We start from the raw sequence: 17648 nt of genomic DNA on the forward strand, positions 1-17648 counted from the left end.
GCCGTAATATGAGCCACACTGAGACAGGATCACAGCTCCCCTAAAGGCACTTAAACTAACTTCCCATAGAAAATGAGGTTCAACTGTGCCCAGTCCTGTGGTGGACTGGGCCACATGTGAGCTTATATCCAGAGACATATTTAACGTCTCTGCAGAATGCAATGGGCCTGGGATGGAATTTGAACAGCCGCCTGCTAAAGCATGTGGGGGAAAAAAACGTATGAATAATTGTCTGTAGAGATGTTTAGCAGAGCATAAGCAAAATAAATGCAACAAGCACCTCAGTCACAAAGGTGATTTTTTGACAGTTCTGACCATTATCAGTTCCAGAGATGTTTCCCCTGTTAATAGGGTCCCTACAATGAAAACACGAGGTGCCCAGAACCTTACCTTGGCGTGAATATCCCACAGATCAGCCACTCCATGTTATTAAAATTCAGGCTCCGAGTTCTACAGATATAAGCATTCACCTCGAGATGGTCAACCGAGAAAGATAGCAGTGTCTTATGTACTTGTTTTCTAGAAGGGCTGGAGACAGTGCGTTATTTTCGTCTTATTTACACACAGCCCAGAGAAATCAAATTGTTTTCTTCTTGCTTAATCAGTTCTTGGCTAAGTGATGCAGAAAGGCAATAACAGCTAGAGGGTATATGCACCAGCTATCTTCCTTCCTGAGTTAGCCTATATTGTCTCAGCATGAGAACGCACGCAAATCTAAGTCGAACAAGGAACTGCCCCGCACAAAATCTGCACCCACTCAATTTTTTTTACTTTTTGTTGCCCTTAAGCTTTAAAGTGGCTCCTGCGATTTTAAAGTTGTATAAATCTGTTTTATCGACGTTAAGTTATTGTATGGCATCTGAGCTGTTGATAATAGTACTTACTGTCGGTCAGTTGCTTGTTTGCCAATACGCTCCTTTGCTTTTTAGTATGCATGCTTATATGTACTTTGTGAACAGCGGCAACCGGCATGCTCGAGGGTGGGGGTGGGAGTCGCGGGGGGGGGGGGATAAAACAATTAAAATAAAACGTACCCGAGTGCCAGGTACCGCACTGCCTCCGCTCCTGGACAGTCACGCTGTACTGGTGCAGTGGCAGCTGGGTCCGCGTGTTCCTGCTGCAGGAACAGGAAGTAGCCAGCAGGCAGCTTCGCTCCCCTACGTAAGCCAATCACAACGCAGGAATGGCAGCGTTGAGATTGGTAGGCGCAGCAGGAGAGCGCCCCAGCCGGGACATTATCTCTGCATAGAGAAAAAGGGAGAGTAGGCGGTCCTGCGCGAGGGCAGGGGGGGGAGTGGCTTACCCATTGTTGTGGGTACTGACTGTTTGGTCGGCCATGGAGTCAGTACCCACAACAGTGGGCAAGCCACTCCCCCCCTGCCCTCGAGGAGGACCGCCCACCCGCCCCCCCCCTCCCCAGCCAGGCACAGAGGCACTTCTGCTTTCTCACAAAGCCAGAAGGCAGAAACATAAATCTTAGTTTTTACCATTTATGTTTCTGCCTTCTCGCACCCCCAAGCCCCAATGGGGGAGCCGCCACAGGCAGTTAGTGGTAGAATTGGGTGTGAAACCCATGGCGGATCCCAGAAAGCTATACATTTCTGAAGAGTAGACAACATTCTGAATTCAGCAAGGGGTCATAGGTGTAGATCCCTCAGGGATTTCCTATAAGAAGTAACAGTTGAAATAAAAAATATTGAAATGGAGTTGAAAAAAAACCCAGCCATTTCTGTTTATATTTTCATCTGTAACTTCTTTTAACTATGGTGTATTTTCAAAAGCAATATACAGTTACGTCCGCTAGACCCTTCTAGCTGCTGGGATATATAGGTCTTGTAGGTTCTTCAAGAATCTGAGGAACCCCGAGCCAAGTGTACCAGCTATACAGCAATTTATTTGGTAAAATATAAAATGTGAAAAATAGGTATCAAGGAAACCTATGTATTTTCAAAATGGGCACAATATATTGAGTTTATTCAAGTTACTCAACCTGCAGGTGTTGTAAAAGTTTTCTGATTTTTCGAGGCCTGCTGTACATAACTGCTTGTGGTTCACACCTAAATTTCAAGCAAGGAACACAACACTCATGGGTATCAAAAAACACCCGGGGGCATGCAACTGGTAAGCCAGAACCCAAAAGTCACTTTCTGATCGGTCCTAACTGACCACTGCTGGAAAAGGATTTCTGCAAGGAAAGAGATAAGGAATGCTTTCCAGTGTTCTTCTGCCTTGTGATAAACCAATTATAGCTGACTCATGATTAATCAAACTTCAAATAATGTTCTTAATTCCGGTTCCTAAAGCTGGAAAAATTACTAAAGGTCAGCATTACCAACACTGCCACTAATCCAGATTACTTCTGGGAAATGAGAACCAGGATTCGGAGGATACATTGTTAGATTATCATGTCTAAAGCTGCCTCCCACACAGCGGTTACAAATGGCCCTCAGATTCAACCTCCAAACCCTCCTTAAGCCAGAGAGGGAGTGTATTTGCAATCATTATCCACGGTGGCATGCTGGGACTCAGAAGCTAGCATGGTAAGTCTGCAAGCCTTCCTGAAGGATATTTTCAAATGACTTGATCAGTGATCTATCTTGGCAGAATGGAGTTTAGATTATTTCAGTGAAACCCACCCAACTCAAAAGATGTGTGAGGATTTGGGGGATCCAACCCATCTCAATAATGAAGCAGAAAAGTGGAGAATGTGCTGGAGGATGGCACATAGACCTGCTGCCTACCAGGGCTCGTCTTGTTGGGTCGAGGCTGATCCAAGCAGAAGCCTCAACGTGTTGGCACTCCAGACACCAGCGGCATGAGGTTAAGGCAGCCTGGGTAATGGCAGCCTGAGGAGTAGAAGGCTGCCTCTCTCCCTCTACCATATGCCTTAAGTTACACCAGGGAGAGGGCCGAAGTCTGCAGAGCCAGTTCAGGTCCTGGACTAATGCACTGTGGAAAGGACGATGCCCGGCAGGTAAAGCAATTTAGACCCAAACAGTGGGCCCATGCACATACTTAGCATCAAGCTCGATACACCCAGGCCCCATACATCTTGCCAATAATATTTTGTGTCAGGCCAAATCTGTGCCGCAAGTATGGAAAAAGAGGTCATTTGAAGAGGGTGTGTCAGGAACAGCATTCTAAACTTGTACTAGTGATTGAACAAGGTACATCCTAAGGAGATAAATGAATATTTCAACTACAGGATGTTAATAATATTTCTAATTTCCCGTCATGCAGAATCACTCTGGACAACAAACCTATTACAGCTTTCGCAGACTGATGCTCTCCTTAAACCCTAGTTGACAAAAATGTGTTCTCCAAAATATTTCCCAACATGCAGAAGAAATGAGAAGTTCCAGATATTAAACCGGGAGGGTACAACGGTGATCCCATACCATTGTGGGCCATGACAACCATGGACAATGGTTTCAAAGGAAGGAACACTGTATGCAGGATTTACATTTTTGAGAAAAGGTCCAGTTTGTTGGGATGGAGATATCAGAAAGAGCTGGGAATCAAATTAGATCCTAACAGTCCAGACCATGTGTTGCTGTTAGATCCTTCTGTGTGTGGTACTGATGTGTAATGACTTTCCTGAGGTGTTCACAGAGAAATTGGGGTTACTAAAAGGTTATCAACATTGCATCAAACTCAAAGCCAAGGCCAAACCTGTAGCACATAAACCTAGACCCATTCCTCACAGGATGTTTTCTCCACTGAAGGTAGAACTATACAGGTTCTTAGAGATGGGAGGGATTGAGCCTATGGAGACCTTCCAGTGGTTGGCTCCAGTGGTCCTAAGGACCAAAGCATTGAGCAAAGAAATCGGGTTGTGCATCGATTTAAGAGATCTCAACGCAAACATATGGGTTGATAGACACCCTTCACCACGCATCCACGAGGTCTTCAATTTCATTAAGGGAGCCAGCTGCTTTAGTGTATTGGATTTATCTTCTGCGTACCAGCAAGTGGAGTTACATCAGAGCCTCGCCACTTCACCCCATTTGTAACTCTGCTGGAGGATTTCCAATATCTATGCATTCCTTTTGGTCTAGCTTCCGCGGCGACTGCTTTCCAAAGGATCATGCAAATGTAGTAAAGGACATACCTGGGACGCTGTGCTTCCAGGATGATATTTTAATCAACGGGAAAGATGTTAAAGGAGCATAATGAAATGCTTAGGAAGGTACTTACAGAGTTACATAGGGCAGGGCTCACTCTTAAGAAAGAAAAATGTCATATTGATATAGGTTCTGTCGAATACTTAGGACACACCATCTCTCAGGATGCCATCAAACCCAATTGGAATTTTGTTGAGGCCATTCAGAACACGACTGATCCCACCAATTTCACACTGTCACACAGCAAGACCACAATTCCATTCCTTGACCTCAACATCCAACATAAGGAAGGTACACTAATCACAAGTCTGTTCAGGAAACCCACCAAACGTAACACGCTCCTGAGATACGACAGCAACCACCCACGTGCAGGCATATTGAAACTGGAACGCCCATTGGTTGCATTTAAAAAGAACAAAAATGTAAAGGACCATTTGGTCAGAGCAGCCTTGCCATCTTCAACACGCACAGGTACACTCAATGACCAGTGGGGCTTGGCCCTATTCACTTGGCACGTCAAGTGCGGGAACTGCATTGCATGCAAATTTACTATTGAATGCAAGGAATTTGTCTTTGGCAAAATCAAAATTGGATTGAAAGATTTTTCGAACTGCAACACTTGCAATGTTATATATGCAATTCTATGTCCCTGCAATAAAATCTATATTGGCCAAACCACACAAAAAGCACGAATAAGGATCTGCCAACATCGCAGCTGATTACGTTGCGGAAAACCAAACGCCCACCCCTTGTGGAACATTTTCTGGCATCAGGCCATACAAAGGACGAAATCCGGTGGACCATGATCAGTGTGATCAAGCCACCACCAAGAGGCGCAACAAGGAGGAACTCAAGTGGATTTTACGAACTGGCAGCATACAGTCTTGAGGATTGGACTATGTTAATTTAACCTGTCTTACTGTGCCATTCTGTCACCTCTCTCTGTTAAATCCAAACTCTCTGTACAATATCAGTAATTGTGCTGTAAACCCCCTGGTGGTTAATTATTTTTCATCTATCTTTCTTACAGACTCTTCTATGTAGTGTCTCGCATAAATCTAAGCGTAATTATCACTTCCTTACCGTTCACGCTATACTAGTTCCTTCTCTCATTCACTACTACAAAATAGCTGCCTCCTTTACGTAAGCTTGTCTGTCGTTTATTTTTCTTATTTTCTTCATTCTGTCACTTGACCTCATCATCCAATTAGTTTCTTCTCTCATTCACCACTACAAAATAGCAGCTTCCTTTATGTAACCTTGTCTGTCCTTTATTTTCTTGATTCTGTCACATAACCTCATCATCCAATTAGCTCCCCGCCCATTTACACTGCCTCCTCACTGGCAACTCGTTCCTTCATATCCCCGATCCCCAGAGGCAAGACATGCTTTAACAGAGGTTGTTCACAGGTAAGCGCGCCCTGCACCCAATTCCCCTTGCCATACCTCCTTACTACCTAAATACTAAATCTCCACAAACTTTTGTTTAGATTGGCCTCAACCCCATTCTTTGTCACTAGAGACCACGGACTCGGCTCACAGGTTACTGGCTAGCCATCCCTGATATACAGCTTCACACTGCAATAGGTAAGCTTTGTTGTGCCTGCAATTGGTACTGTCCCACCAATCTTGATCTCACCCTTCTTAATTGGCCACTCTCCTTCATTTAGGACACTCTGATTTCGAGACCGCTCCAGGGTGCAAACATTTCAAATGCCTCCTTTAAGCTTTTATAGCCTTTATTAGGTAAGCTCCTTTCCTCCTGCGGCGCCCCGCCAATCTCTACGCTCTTCTCTTAGATCCACATCATTTGTAATTTTTTATGTAGGTCGACTCTGACCCAGCATCCAACTGCACAGACCTCGGCCACAGCTGTCTGCATCCTCTACATGTACTTTTGCCTGGACTTCTACTCGGTCTTCACCTGATACAAACTTCCAGCAAGTCACTCTAACTTGGATCTAGGTATTACTTTAACTATCTTTCGCTCACTGCCCTTAAGCACTCTACCCACTGGCACTGTTTTCACACGCGCTTCACCAGTGCATGCGTTTGCCATTTTTTAAAATTATTCCTTGTTTCTCTTAAGTAATCCCACACCCATTTTGCTTTCAACACCGGCGTTTTACTGGCACTCCTCTAGTTTCCCAGGTTTTTCACCACTCACCAAGCTCTCTACTGTATTGCGCGATTTATCACCGCACGCGTATGACTGACTTTTATTGCTCGTTATTGCATAATTCCTTTACTCTTGCTTACCAATTTCATACATTCTGGTCACTTCTCCGGTATCATTGTACTCACGTTCGATCCTCTTACTTTGGTCTGACATACACTGCCCTCACCAGCGCCCAAGTTGTTTTCAAATAGTTTTCCGCTCGAGCTGACTTTCATATGTCTCTTTTCTTTTTTCATCCTTTATTCCCTCGTACGGTTGTATTTATGACAGGTAAAATGTATACAGGCATACCATTGTTAATGTCCTGATGATGATCCTATATCTTTTGTAAGGATCGAAATGCCGTCGACTTGTTGTATGCCATATACACCTCTTTATTTAATACTTATTATGTGTAATGGTGTAATGGTGTCTCCACTATAATTTGTTTGCCCTACCAAAATGTGTCTCATACAAACAATTCACTCTGCCTGAGCCTTTTTGTTTCATGTTGTACGTTCTTCCCACTAAGTTGGATACAGGCTTGTGTCCCACTTTATTTATTTCTTGCTGAATTTTGTGTATATTTAAGCAGCTATATATTAAAAACACCTGTACGGCTGGACAGCTGTAAAATATAGTACTGATTGGGTCTATATTTATTGTTTGCTCTCATTAATCCTTGTGTATGGACCACTGTCTTTAGAAATAATTGTTTACCCAAGGTCCCTGACAAACCTTATTTGGGTTCCCTTGTTCTTCATAACATGCCCCTGCAACTATGGCATTGGTTAATAGGTTAATATAAGTGGTCCAGACTATAGTTTATGAGCGCTAAAGGTCTATCGGGATCTTATTGGGGCCCTAGAGCCTTCCCTGATTTTAGAGACTCAATTGCCAACTGTATATCTGCTAGAGAAAATAAAATATTATCCATAACAGCCAATGTTAGATAGGAAACTATATTGACAGATTCGCTATCTGGAGTGTTTTGGTTGAATATAATGATCATCGTTAATGGTACCCTCTGAGTTACCATATGCAGCTATATCCCAGAAGGAAGACCTGTCTGTTCATTTTGATGCCTCAATAAGGTCCGTGTAGTTGGTTTCATCCCAGTTTCATTTACTTAAATGTAAGATTTTAGTATAGTGAGCCCTAGCACTGCAAACTGCAAAGAGGATATGTGATTTTAATATTATCAGGAACATTTTGGCTTTAAGGAATCCTTAGCATATCAGGGAGTTCTCCTAGGATTCTTTTTTATAGCTGTCGGTCTTGATGCTTGTACAAATAATTATTTAAGGCGGCTAAACAAAGTTACATGGATCTCTATAACATTCATTTCTGGACAGGGCAGCTGAGCACAGGGATTGAGAGCTGAGCAAAATTAATGGTATATTTCCGTCTATACCTCATCATTTGCTAATACCCTAGCCCAGCACCAATCATTCAAGGTGGTCTGGTGGAAGAAACATATCCATTACACTCAACAAGAGAAAAGATTGTCACACCTTCTACTTGCCAGTAAGAGAACCATCCTGGGTATGCGGGGAAGCACACTGACAACAACTTTGGAACTGTGGCCCCAGAAGCTCAAGAAATTGCATACTCATGAAAACATAGCATACAATCTGAAAGGAGAGACCTTTAAGTTTAACAGAATGCGAGATTCTTTCCGGACATACCTGAATGACAACAGAGGCCTTACCTGCCCTAAGACACTTTGAGCACTGGGTGTATTAGACAACAACAAGAATATGATACCAGGGGAGCGGTCCTATTGTCAAAGGGGAACATATTTTGCAATCTAGGCCAGCAACACTGCAGCAATCTGTCACTACGAAGAGTTGTGGAAGGATGGTGCGTAATATTTTCTTCACATTTACAGTGGGGAAGGAGTATGCACTTCCCGAGGTGGGTTTTATAAAAATTCAAAAGAAATGATTGAAACCTAAAGGATCCTACAGAGAGGATTCATTTAAACACAAGGACTGCCATTGGTGCACTATGAAAGGGGTTCATGATGAGGAAGGAGGTAGACTATCTACAAATACATCGGCCAACCCGATCGACACTCTGTTTCAGTTCATTCAGCCACTTTCTGTCTTGCATACGGTAAACAGCGTTTTCAGTGCGCCCGTTACAACGCATAACCTTTCCATGCATCCATTACAACTTATGCCTCTTTACCTTACACACTTTTACCATGAATATGGCTTTACCACACGTGCCTTTACAACAAAAATGTAAGTATTTCCCAGATCGCCAGAAGGTAGATATAGTTAGTATCATGTGTCCACAGAAAAAGCTTTTTTGGACTAGCCTATATCTTTGCCGTTGTTTGCAGAATCCTCACAATTTGTTTTTTTTATAAAAAACATCACAGTAAGTCTTGCTGTGCATGGAAAGTTTGGGGTGATCCGTCAAGTTGGGGCGAGAAAAAGAGGAGTGGGGGTTCAAAAAAAGTGAGTTTCCTATGTCCATTCCAATAGGAGCTTTGAACATGACTACAGCCAGAACTGCTAAATGGAATTACTCCAAATTTGGCAAGAAGGTAGATTTTGGTTTGCAGATCACGCTTTCAGTTATCTGGTGTAAATCCACTCAGTAGTTGCTGAGAAAAGGAAAGGAAATCCAAATTTGTATACCTGGGATAGTGGCTAATTCACAACGATTTTGCGATTAATTGCGAATGCGTGCGCCAATAGGAATGCCGTGACTGGCTGACCGGAACTTGAGCAGAGAATTGTGGCCGCCATTTTTACTCATCTGAAAAGTCCCTGGGGGTCAAACCAAATGGGAAAAAGTGGCAGAAGGGGTCAAGCTGGATATGCCTTGACCCCATGAGAGGAATATAGGGGTGTTTGAGGAGCCCCTTATGAATATAATATGTCGAAAAACGTTTTTTTCGCTCATATGTGATATTCGCAAATTTGCAACGAAAGTCAGTTTGGCCCGCGGGTAACGCTGCGGCGAATTCATGAATATACCTCGCAATGACTTCGCGAATATCAATGAAAAATAAAAAAACAAATATGTTTTAACTCCCACCCTTAGTCTCACTTAGGCACTCACACACCCACTTACACACCCACTTACAGACTCACTCTGAGACTGACGCTCCCAATCAAAGATACACTCAAAAAGTCATGAACCCACTCAGACACTTATACACCCAGTTACAGAGCCACTCAGACAATCACTCACAGAGCCACTCTGAGACTCATGCGTTCACTCACAGACCCACTCAGACACTGGCTAATCTACAGACCCAGTCATACACACACAGACCCACTCAGATACTCATGCACCCACGCAGACTCACTCAGAGATTCACACGCCAACTCACAGATCCACTCTGATTCCATGCACCCACTCAGTCAGTGAGAGATTCCTACTCACAGAACCCTTTAGAGACTCATGCATCCACTCACAAACATACTCAGACACTGACATACCCATTTAGAGAGCCACTGAGACACTGATGCGCCCAGGCACAGAGCCACTCAGGCACTCACTCAAAGACTCACTCGGAGATTTACGCACCCAGTTACAGATCCACTCAGACACTCATGCACTCAAAGACACACTCATATTCTCATGCATTCAGTCAGTCACAGACAAATACAGGCACTCATGAACTCATTCAGACTCATTGATATTCTGACGCACTCACACACTCATACACCCACTCAGAGACCCACTGAGAAACTCATGCGTCCACTCAGACCCTGTCAGACTCAGACAGCCACTGACATACCCACTCACAGACCCACCCAGACACTAATGCACTCAATCACTGACACACTCATATTGTCACATACTAACTCACACACCCATTGAGACACTCATGCACACACTCATAGACTCACTAAAACACCAGTGCATATACTCACAGATCTACTCAGACTCTGATGCACCCACTGACAGGAAGGTTCAGACACTCATGCACCCAATCACAGACCCACTCATGATGATGATGATGATAAATTTCTAAAGCGCAACTAATACCCTGGGATGTCTAGGCGCTGCCTTTGATAGGTAAATTCAGGTGAAATACTAAACAATTGACTAAGCTGAAAACAACCATGTTTTGAAGGCCCTTCCTAAATTTGAGAAAATTGGTCTCTGTTTTTAAAGAGATGGGTAAAGCATCCCAGAGGCCTGCAGTGGTGGCTGTGAAACTCTTACCTCCCCACCTGACTTTGCTGATTCTGGGTAAGACTAGATTTCTCGGATTGGTAGATCTGAGAGATCTGGGTGGTGTATAAGATTTTAAAAATGTTGCCACGTAGGTTGGCCCTTGTTTGTTAAAGGATTTAAATACTATGCACAGAGATTTAAATTGAATCCTTTTGGCTACTGGTAACCAATGGAGTTTGGCCAAGGACGATGAGATTGAGTTATATTTATGGATGCCCAGCAATACTCTGGCAGCCGCATTGTGTACTGTCTGTAATTATTGATGCTGTGTTTCGAGGCGCTGGAAAAAAGGGCATTACAATAGTCTAACCTTGAAGCAATAAGCACAATTACCACCGTCTTTCTCAGGTCTGGTGGTAGAGCCGGCAGTATGTTCCTCAGTATTTTCAAAATGAAAAAACAAACTGAGGTAATTACATTAATTTGCGCTCCAAAAGCCAGTTTAGTATCAAAACTAACTCCAAGGTTTATGGCATTTGCACTGGTTTCGACAGTGTGCCAAGTTGAACTGGCCACCAATTGTCTGTCCATGTCCAGAAAGTTGCGTTGTTCCCTAGCAGCAAAACCCCAGTCTTAGCTGAGTTAAGCTTTAAACAGTTGTCAGACATCCAATTGGCGAAATGATCATACAATTGTGGAACCTTATAGCTGTCTGAATCGCTGGATTACTGACAGAGACGACGATCTGCGTGTCGTCTGCATATGACACCAAGCTGAAGCCGTAGCTTCTTACTACCCTGGCCAAAGGGGTAACATAAAGATTTAATAATGCTGGGCTTAAATAGGAGCCCTGTAGAACTCCACACGGCAGTGTAAAAGGTGCAGATACAACTTTTCCCAGAGCCCCCTCCTGGGACTGTTCTGACATGAAAGATCCCAACAATGACAACGCATTTCCCCTAATCCCAATGAAAGCGAGACGCTCCTGCAGCAGCCCATGATTAACAGTATCAAAGGATGCTGACCGGTCCAGAAGGATCAGTGCCGCGTTTTCTCCACCAGCCAATATTAGCCTAAATTCTTCCATAGCAGCTATAAGGGCCAACTCTGTGCTATGCTGGGCACGAAAGCCAAACTGGGATGAATCAAGAATGGTAGTGTCATTGATAAAACCAGAAAGTTCAATGTTCCTAACCTTTTCAACCACTTTAGCTGGAAATGGGAGTCTGGAGTCTGGATATTGGCCTGTAGTTAGTTGTTTTCTTGGCGTCTAGATTAGGCTTCTTCAACAGAGGAAGAACAGAGGCCTTCTTCCACTCCATAAGAAATGTACGTGTTAGGAACATTGAATTAAAAATCGCTGTTAGTGGAATGGCGATAGTTTCAGGTGACAAGTGCATGATTTTTGGAGGGCAATGGTCTGCAGGGGAACCTGATGTGGTAGTCACATTAAATTTGGCTGTATGTTCCACTGCTACTATGGAGAAGGAGTGGAAGATCAGAAAATCTGACTCAAGCGTGTCTTGTGCTGAGAGCTGATGAGCAGACTGCCTATTATTGAGAGGAATCGCTACCAGTGCCGACTGATTGCTCTTGTTGTACAAACAAGCCGTAAATGGACTTGACTTTGTGCTGGAAGGAAGCTGCTAGTGAATTACAAAATTCCTGGCTAACATTAGTGTCCTGCCCATTTGGTAGCTTAGCAAGTTTTTGTACAGTACTAAACAGAACTTTAGGGCAGTTATTGGCCGCTATAATTTTCTTCGTGAAATATGCGGCCCTGCAAATGTATTTCTTGTAGTTCATGTACTCATATAAGCAGTCACAGACCCAGACTGAGACTGACGCTTCCACTAACAGTTGCAGTGAGACACTCATGCACCCTCTGACAGACCCATTCATATACTCACACACCTGGTTACAGACCCACTCTGAGACTAACGCTCCAAATCACAGATGCACTCGGACACGCATGAACCCACTCAGACACTTCTACACCCAGTAACAGATCTACTCAGATGCTCACACACTCACTCACAGAGCCACTCTGAGACTCATGTGTCCACTCACAGACCCTGCCAGAGACTCAGATACCCACTGAAAGACCCACTCAGACACTGATGCACCCACTCACAGACCCATTCATACACTCACACTCCTACTTACAGACCCACTCAGACATTCTCTCACCCACTGACAGACCCAATCAGATACTGTTACTCCCACTCACAGACCCACTCTGACTCTCATGCACCTACTCAGACTCCTACTCCTACTCAGAGACCCAATTATAGACATATGCATCCACTCTCAGACCCACTCAGGCACTCACACACCCATTGAGAGAGCCACTGACAAACTCATGCACCTACTCGCAGATCCACTCAGAGATTCACACACCTACCCACAGACCCATAGCTCTATTCTCAGTACCAGACCTACAGAGACTCAAACACCCACTCACAGACTCACTCTGCCACTGACACACCCACTCACAAACCCATATCACCACTCACAGATCAACACAGAGACACATAAAGCCACTCATACACCCACTCACAGAGTCATAAAGATACTCATCTATCTAGTCTCTGACCTATATACATAATAACACACCTGTTCTCAAATTTTAGACGTTACAATTTGTATATATATATACTAGCAGCCCATCCCGACGTTGTCCGGGTATGAATTGCTGCCGGCCAGTAGTATATTGATTTGTAGGATTTCGTTTTGATAGCATTTCTTATCTGTGACAGGCCTGTGAAACGCTCCGATTCACAGTGCACTGCTGATGCACCTAAGAGTGCGCATTCAGTAGTGTGGGAACTCAAGTTTCCCTACTTTAGTTTTCCTTGCAATATTATATAGCGCGAACTCGACAACATGGAATGAGCACAATTTACATTACAGAAGAACACATTCATTTGTGGTAGGCACGGGGAGACAAAGCAATTTGCCTGGAATCACAGGATGTTGAGCTGATGCCGAGATCCGAACATAGCTCCCCAGCTCTAAAGTTCGCAATTCTAGAACTTGTGGCGGGAGGTGTGTCTAAAAGTGTATGTCGGTGCTGGCCATCAATGAGAGAGACCTGTGCATTTTTCAAATGGGTGGTGCAAAAATATGAGTATGTTGCTGGAGATGTGGGCCGCCGTGCCACCAATGTACTTACCGGGGGAGGGTAAACACCCATTATCCCGCAACTTTCTTTCCGCATACCATCACTCCGCATACTTTCATTACGAAAGTACCATGACTCCGCAATGCCATTATAACGCATGGCATTACATTTTATATGCTTTTACCACGCATACATTTACAACGAAATTCGTTGTAAATGCATGAATGGTAAAAGCATGTTTTTTTTAATGTTTGGATAAGGTAAGTATGGGTATAGGGATATATGTTTTGGGATACTGAGGTATATGTTTTGGGGTGTTTGGGTATTTTAAGGGTTCAGATATAGTTTTGGGTTATAGGGTACAGGGGTAGTTTTAGGGTTTAGGGATAGGTATTGGTTTTGGGGTACAGGAGTATTTTTAGGGTTCAGGGCTAGGTTTGGGTTTTGGGGTATAGGGGTATTTTAGGGTTCAGGGGTAGTTTTGGGTTTTGGGGTACAGGGTTATTTTAAGGGTTAAGGGCTAGGTTTGAGTTTTGGGGTACAGGGGTATTTTACAGTTCAGGGGTAGGTTTGGGTTTTGGGGTACAGTGGTATTTTTAGGGTTCAGGGCTAGGTTTGGGTTTTGGGGTACAGGGGTATTTTTAGGGTTCAGGGGTAGGTTTGGGTTTTGAGGTACAGGGGTATTTATAGGGTTCAGGGCTAGGTTTGGGTTTTGGGGTACAGGGGTATTTTTAGGGTTTAGGGATAGGTTTGGGTTTTGGGGTACAGGGTATATTTATAGGGTTAAGATGGGTTAGTGTTTAAGGGTGTTGGGGTATTTTAAGGAGTAAGGGTGGGTTATGATTATGGGGTGCAGGGGTATTTAAAGGGAGCAGGGTGGGATTAGCACACGATATGAGACATGGTATGAAGGGCGGAACGTACCACACGCCCCCAGTTTTTGTCACGCCCCCAGCACACGCCCACAGCACAACGCAGACACACCCACAAGGGACTACTTTGCTGGCACAGTTTTTTTACCTTTTAAATGTATATGGTGGGCGTCTGCATAGCCTATGTCCTTCTGTTGCAACTGCCCTTTCCAACGCTGTATTGGGTGTTGTGATTGGTGCTGTGGTTCCTGAGATTACCTGCCTCAAACATTTGGGCTTTCTCTTTATTATATTAGTATAGATATATATATATATATTTAAACAATATAATAATTAAAAACCTTAGAAATTTACCTGAAAAAAAACAAAGGTTACAGGGACGTTATAGTTCACAAACAGAATTTAAAAAATCTTAGAAATTCACTGAAAAAATCAACGGTTAAAGCAACGTTCTAGTTAGGATCAAATATCACTCATATAAAACCATAGAAATTCAGCAGTTATAGTTACCTGAGCTTACTATGACATACGCCCCTGGAATGCACTGCTTATGACTTCACATATTACATCACTCATGATATGGTCAGTGAAATCACTAATGGCATCACTGATGACATCATCCACAGAACAACTTACACACCTACTCACAGCCCCATAGAACCTCTCATATGTCGACTCCCACATCCACACAACCACTAACATACCCATTTAAGTACTCTCACAACCACTCACTCATCCATAGAGCCACACACATCCAGTCATACAGTCACTTACACACAAACTCATATACACATATAGCCACTCACATACTGAGTCAGTCACCAATACAGCTATTCACAACCTAGTCAATCACATAGCCATTCACTTGCGGATAGTTACTCACACACCCGCCTACTTAGTCATACAGACACTAACACATGTACACAATCAATTATACAGTCAATGGCACAAGCACACACTCACCCATACAGACACTCTCACATTCACTGGCTCAACCATACAGTCACTCACACACCCACTCACTCACCCATACACCACTGACACACCCACTCACTCACCCATAGAGCCACTCACACAGCCACTCACTGACCCACTCAGCCACTCATGCACCCTTTTTTTATTTACCATTTACAGACACATACCAGCTCACTCACCCATACAGCTATTTGCAAAGTCATTCCCTCACTCATACAAAAACTCACAGATCCACTCACTTATCCATAAGGTCTATCACATTCCCACTCACTCATCCATACACCACTTACACACCCATTCACTCACCTTTACAGGCACTCACACGGTTACTCACCCTTACAGCTACTCACATCCACTTATTCAGCCATACAGCCACACACACACACACACACACACACACACACACAGTCACACAGCCTCTCACATAATATATGTTAGAAATAGTTTCACTCATTACTAATACTGATTTAAGTTATGTAGTAGTTTACTATATATATTTAACACTCAAACTCTTAGAAAACACACTTAGTGGATGATGGTATCAGTGATGTCACTTGAGATGTCATCAGTGATGTCAGAGTCTATGTCATGAGTGATGTAATATGTGAGGTCATAATCAGTGCATTGTGAGGGTGTAAGTTATAGTAAGCTCAAGTAACTATAACTACGAATGTCTATGGTTTTGTATGAGTGAAATGTGAGCTTAGCTATAACGTCCCTTTGTGTGTATGTTAGGGCAAGGGCATTTTCAGGGTTGAGGGTTGGTAAAGTTTATTTGGTGGCAAGGGTATTTTTAGGGTTTCTGGGTGGGAAAAGGTATTTTTTGGGTGGGAATGGGTTTTTGGGGAGCGAGGGTATTTTTATGGTTAGAGTGGGTGTTCTTTTGTGGGGCAAGGTTATTTTCAGGGTTTAGGGCAGGTATGGGTTTTTGGGTGGCATGGGTATTTTTAGGGTTTAGAGTGGATGTGGGTTTTTGGGTGGCATGGGCATGTTTAGGTTTTAGGGTGAGTGTGGGATTTTGAGTGGCAAGGGCATTTTTTGTGTTTAGGTTGGGTGTAAGTTTTGGTTGGCAAGGGAATTCCTTAGGATAGGTGTGGGTTTTTGTGTGGCAAGGGTAGTTTTAGGGTGGGTGTGGGTTTTTGTTTGGCAAGGTCAGTTTTTTAATATAGGCTGGGTAGGAGGTTTGGGTGGCAAGAGTATGTTTAGGGTGGGCATGGGTTTTTTAGGGGCAATGGTATTTTTAGGGTTTATGGGGCTATGGGTTTTTGGGTGGCAAGAGTACTTTTAGGGTTAAGGGTGGCTATGGAATTAGGCATTGTGGTTATTAAGGTATGATATATATGTGCGTATTTTATATTATACATATACACACACATATGTATGCATGTGTGTGTGTATATACAATTACCTGTAAAAAATGTCCAAGCATATGCCTTTACCACGTATGCCTTTACAACAAAAATGTAAATATAAAATACTTACATTTTCGTTGTAAAGACATATGTGGTCAAATAAATTGTGGTAAAAACATGTGCAGTGAAGATGCATGCGTTGTAATGGACATGTTGTAAAGGCGTGCGTGGTAAAGGCATACGTGCTTCCGTAACACAACCCTTGCGTACACAAAGTAAAGTGAGGTGCTGGCCAAAACTCGTGAAAGGTGACCTCTAAACACAGTGTCCATTCCCAGCACAGGAAAAAGTCCTGCTACTCAAAGTAAACTGACAGGAAGTGCTGAATCCGTGATTACGTGTGAATTTAGTTGCCACTAAAGTCATAGCCTAAAATGGGAATCTCACAGAAGCAAGAATAGCACAACTGCCAAGATCAAAAATAAAGACTGAACGTAATACATTTTGGGGAATCCTGAAGAGCTGATGGTGTAAAAAGAGATCGAATTGAGATGTACAAATATAAACTAACAGAAGCACAGAAGAAAGAGCAAGATGAGAGAGGGAGACATGAGAAAAGAGGAGGAAATCGAATGAAGAGAAAAGCATTCAGAAAAAGAAATTGGTGACAAGGAGAAGAAAATAAGTAAGAAGAGCAGGAAGTGATCAGAGGAGACTATGAAGACAGAGAGTTTGGGAGAAGAATGGGAAGTTAAGAGAGAGTGGCAACAATAGACGTTTTCTGCTCACCGCAGTGTCTTCACAGCACAGTTCTTGTCCAGCAGCATATCCCGCAGGTCTCTGCATGCCTCTGGTCCCAAGCCGTTCATCTGCAGGCTAAAGGCAGAGCTCAGTGTC

The 17648-nt window shown here is 43.4% G+C and overlaps 1 protein-coding gene across 1 annotated transcript in view; it reads right to left on the reverse strand.

Moving 5' to 3' along the window:
- Positions 1-17648, reverse strand: part of NLRX1 (NLR family member X1) — a 201206-nt gene that overhangs the window by 17884 nt on the left and 165674 nt on the right. Inside the window, exon 7 of the mRNA XM_086956764.1 lies at positions 17541-17627. Within this exon, the coding sequence (XP_086812890.1) occupies positions 17541-17627 (87 nt within the window). The remainder of the gene's footprint in view (positions 1-17540; positions 17628-17648) is intronic.

Source organism: Lissotriton vulgaris, chromosome 2_1, assembly GCF_964263255.1.
Source record: "Lissotriton vulgaris chromosome 2_1, aLisVul1.2, whole genome shotgun sequence".
Taxonomy (NCBI): Eukaryota; Metazoa; Chordata; class Amphibia; order Caudata; family Salamandridae; genus Lissotriton; species Lissotriton vulgaris.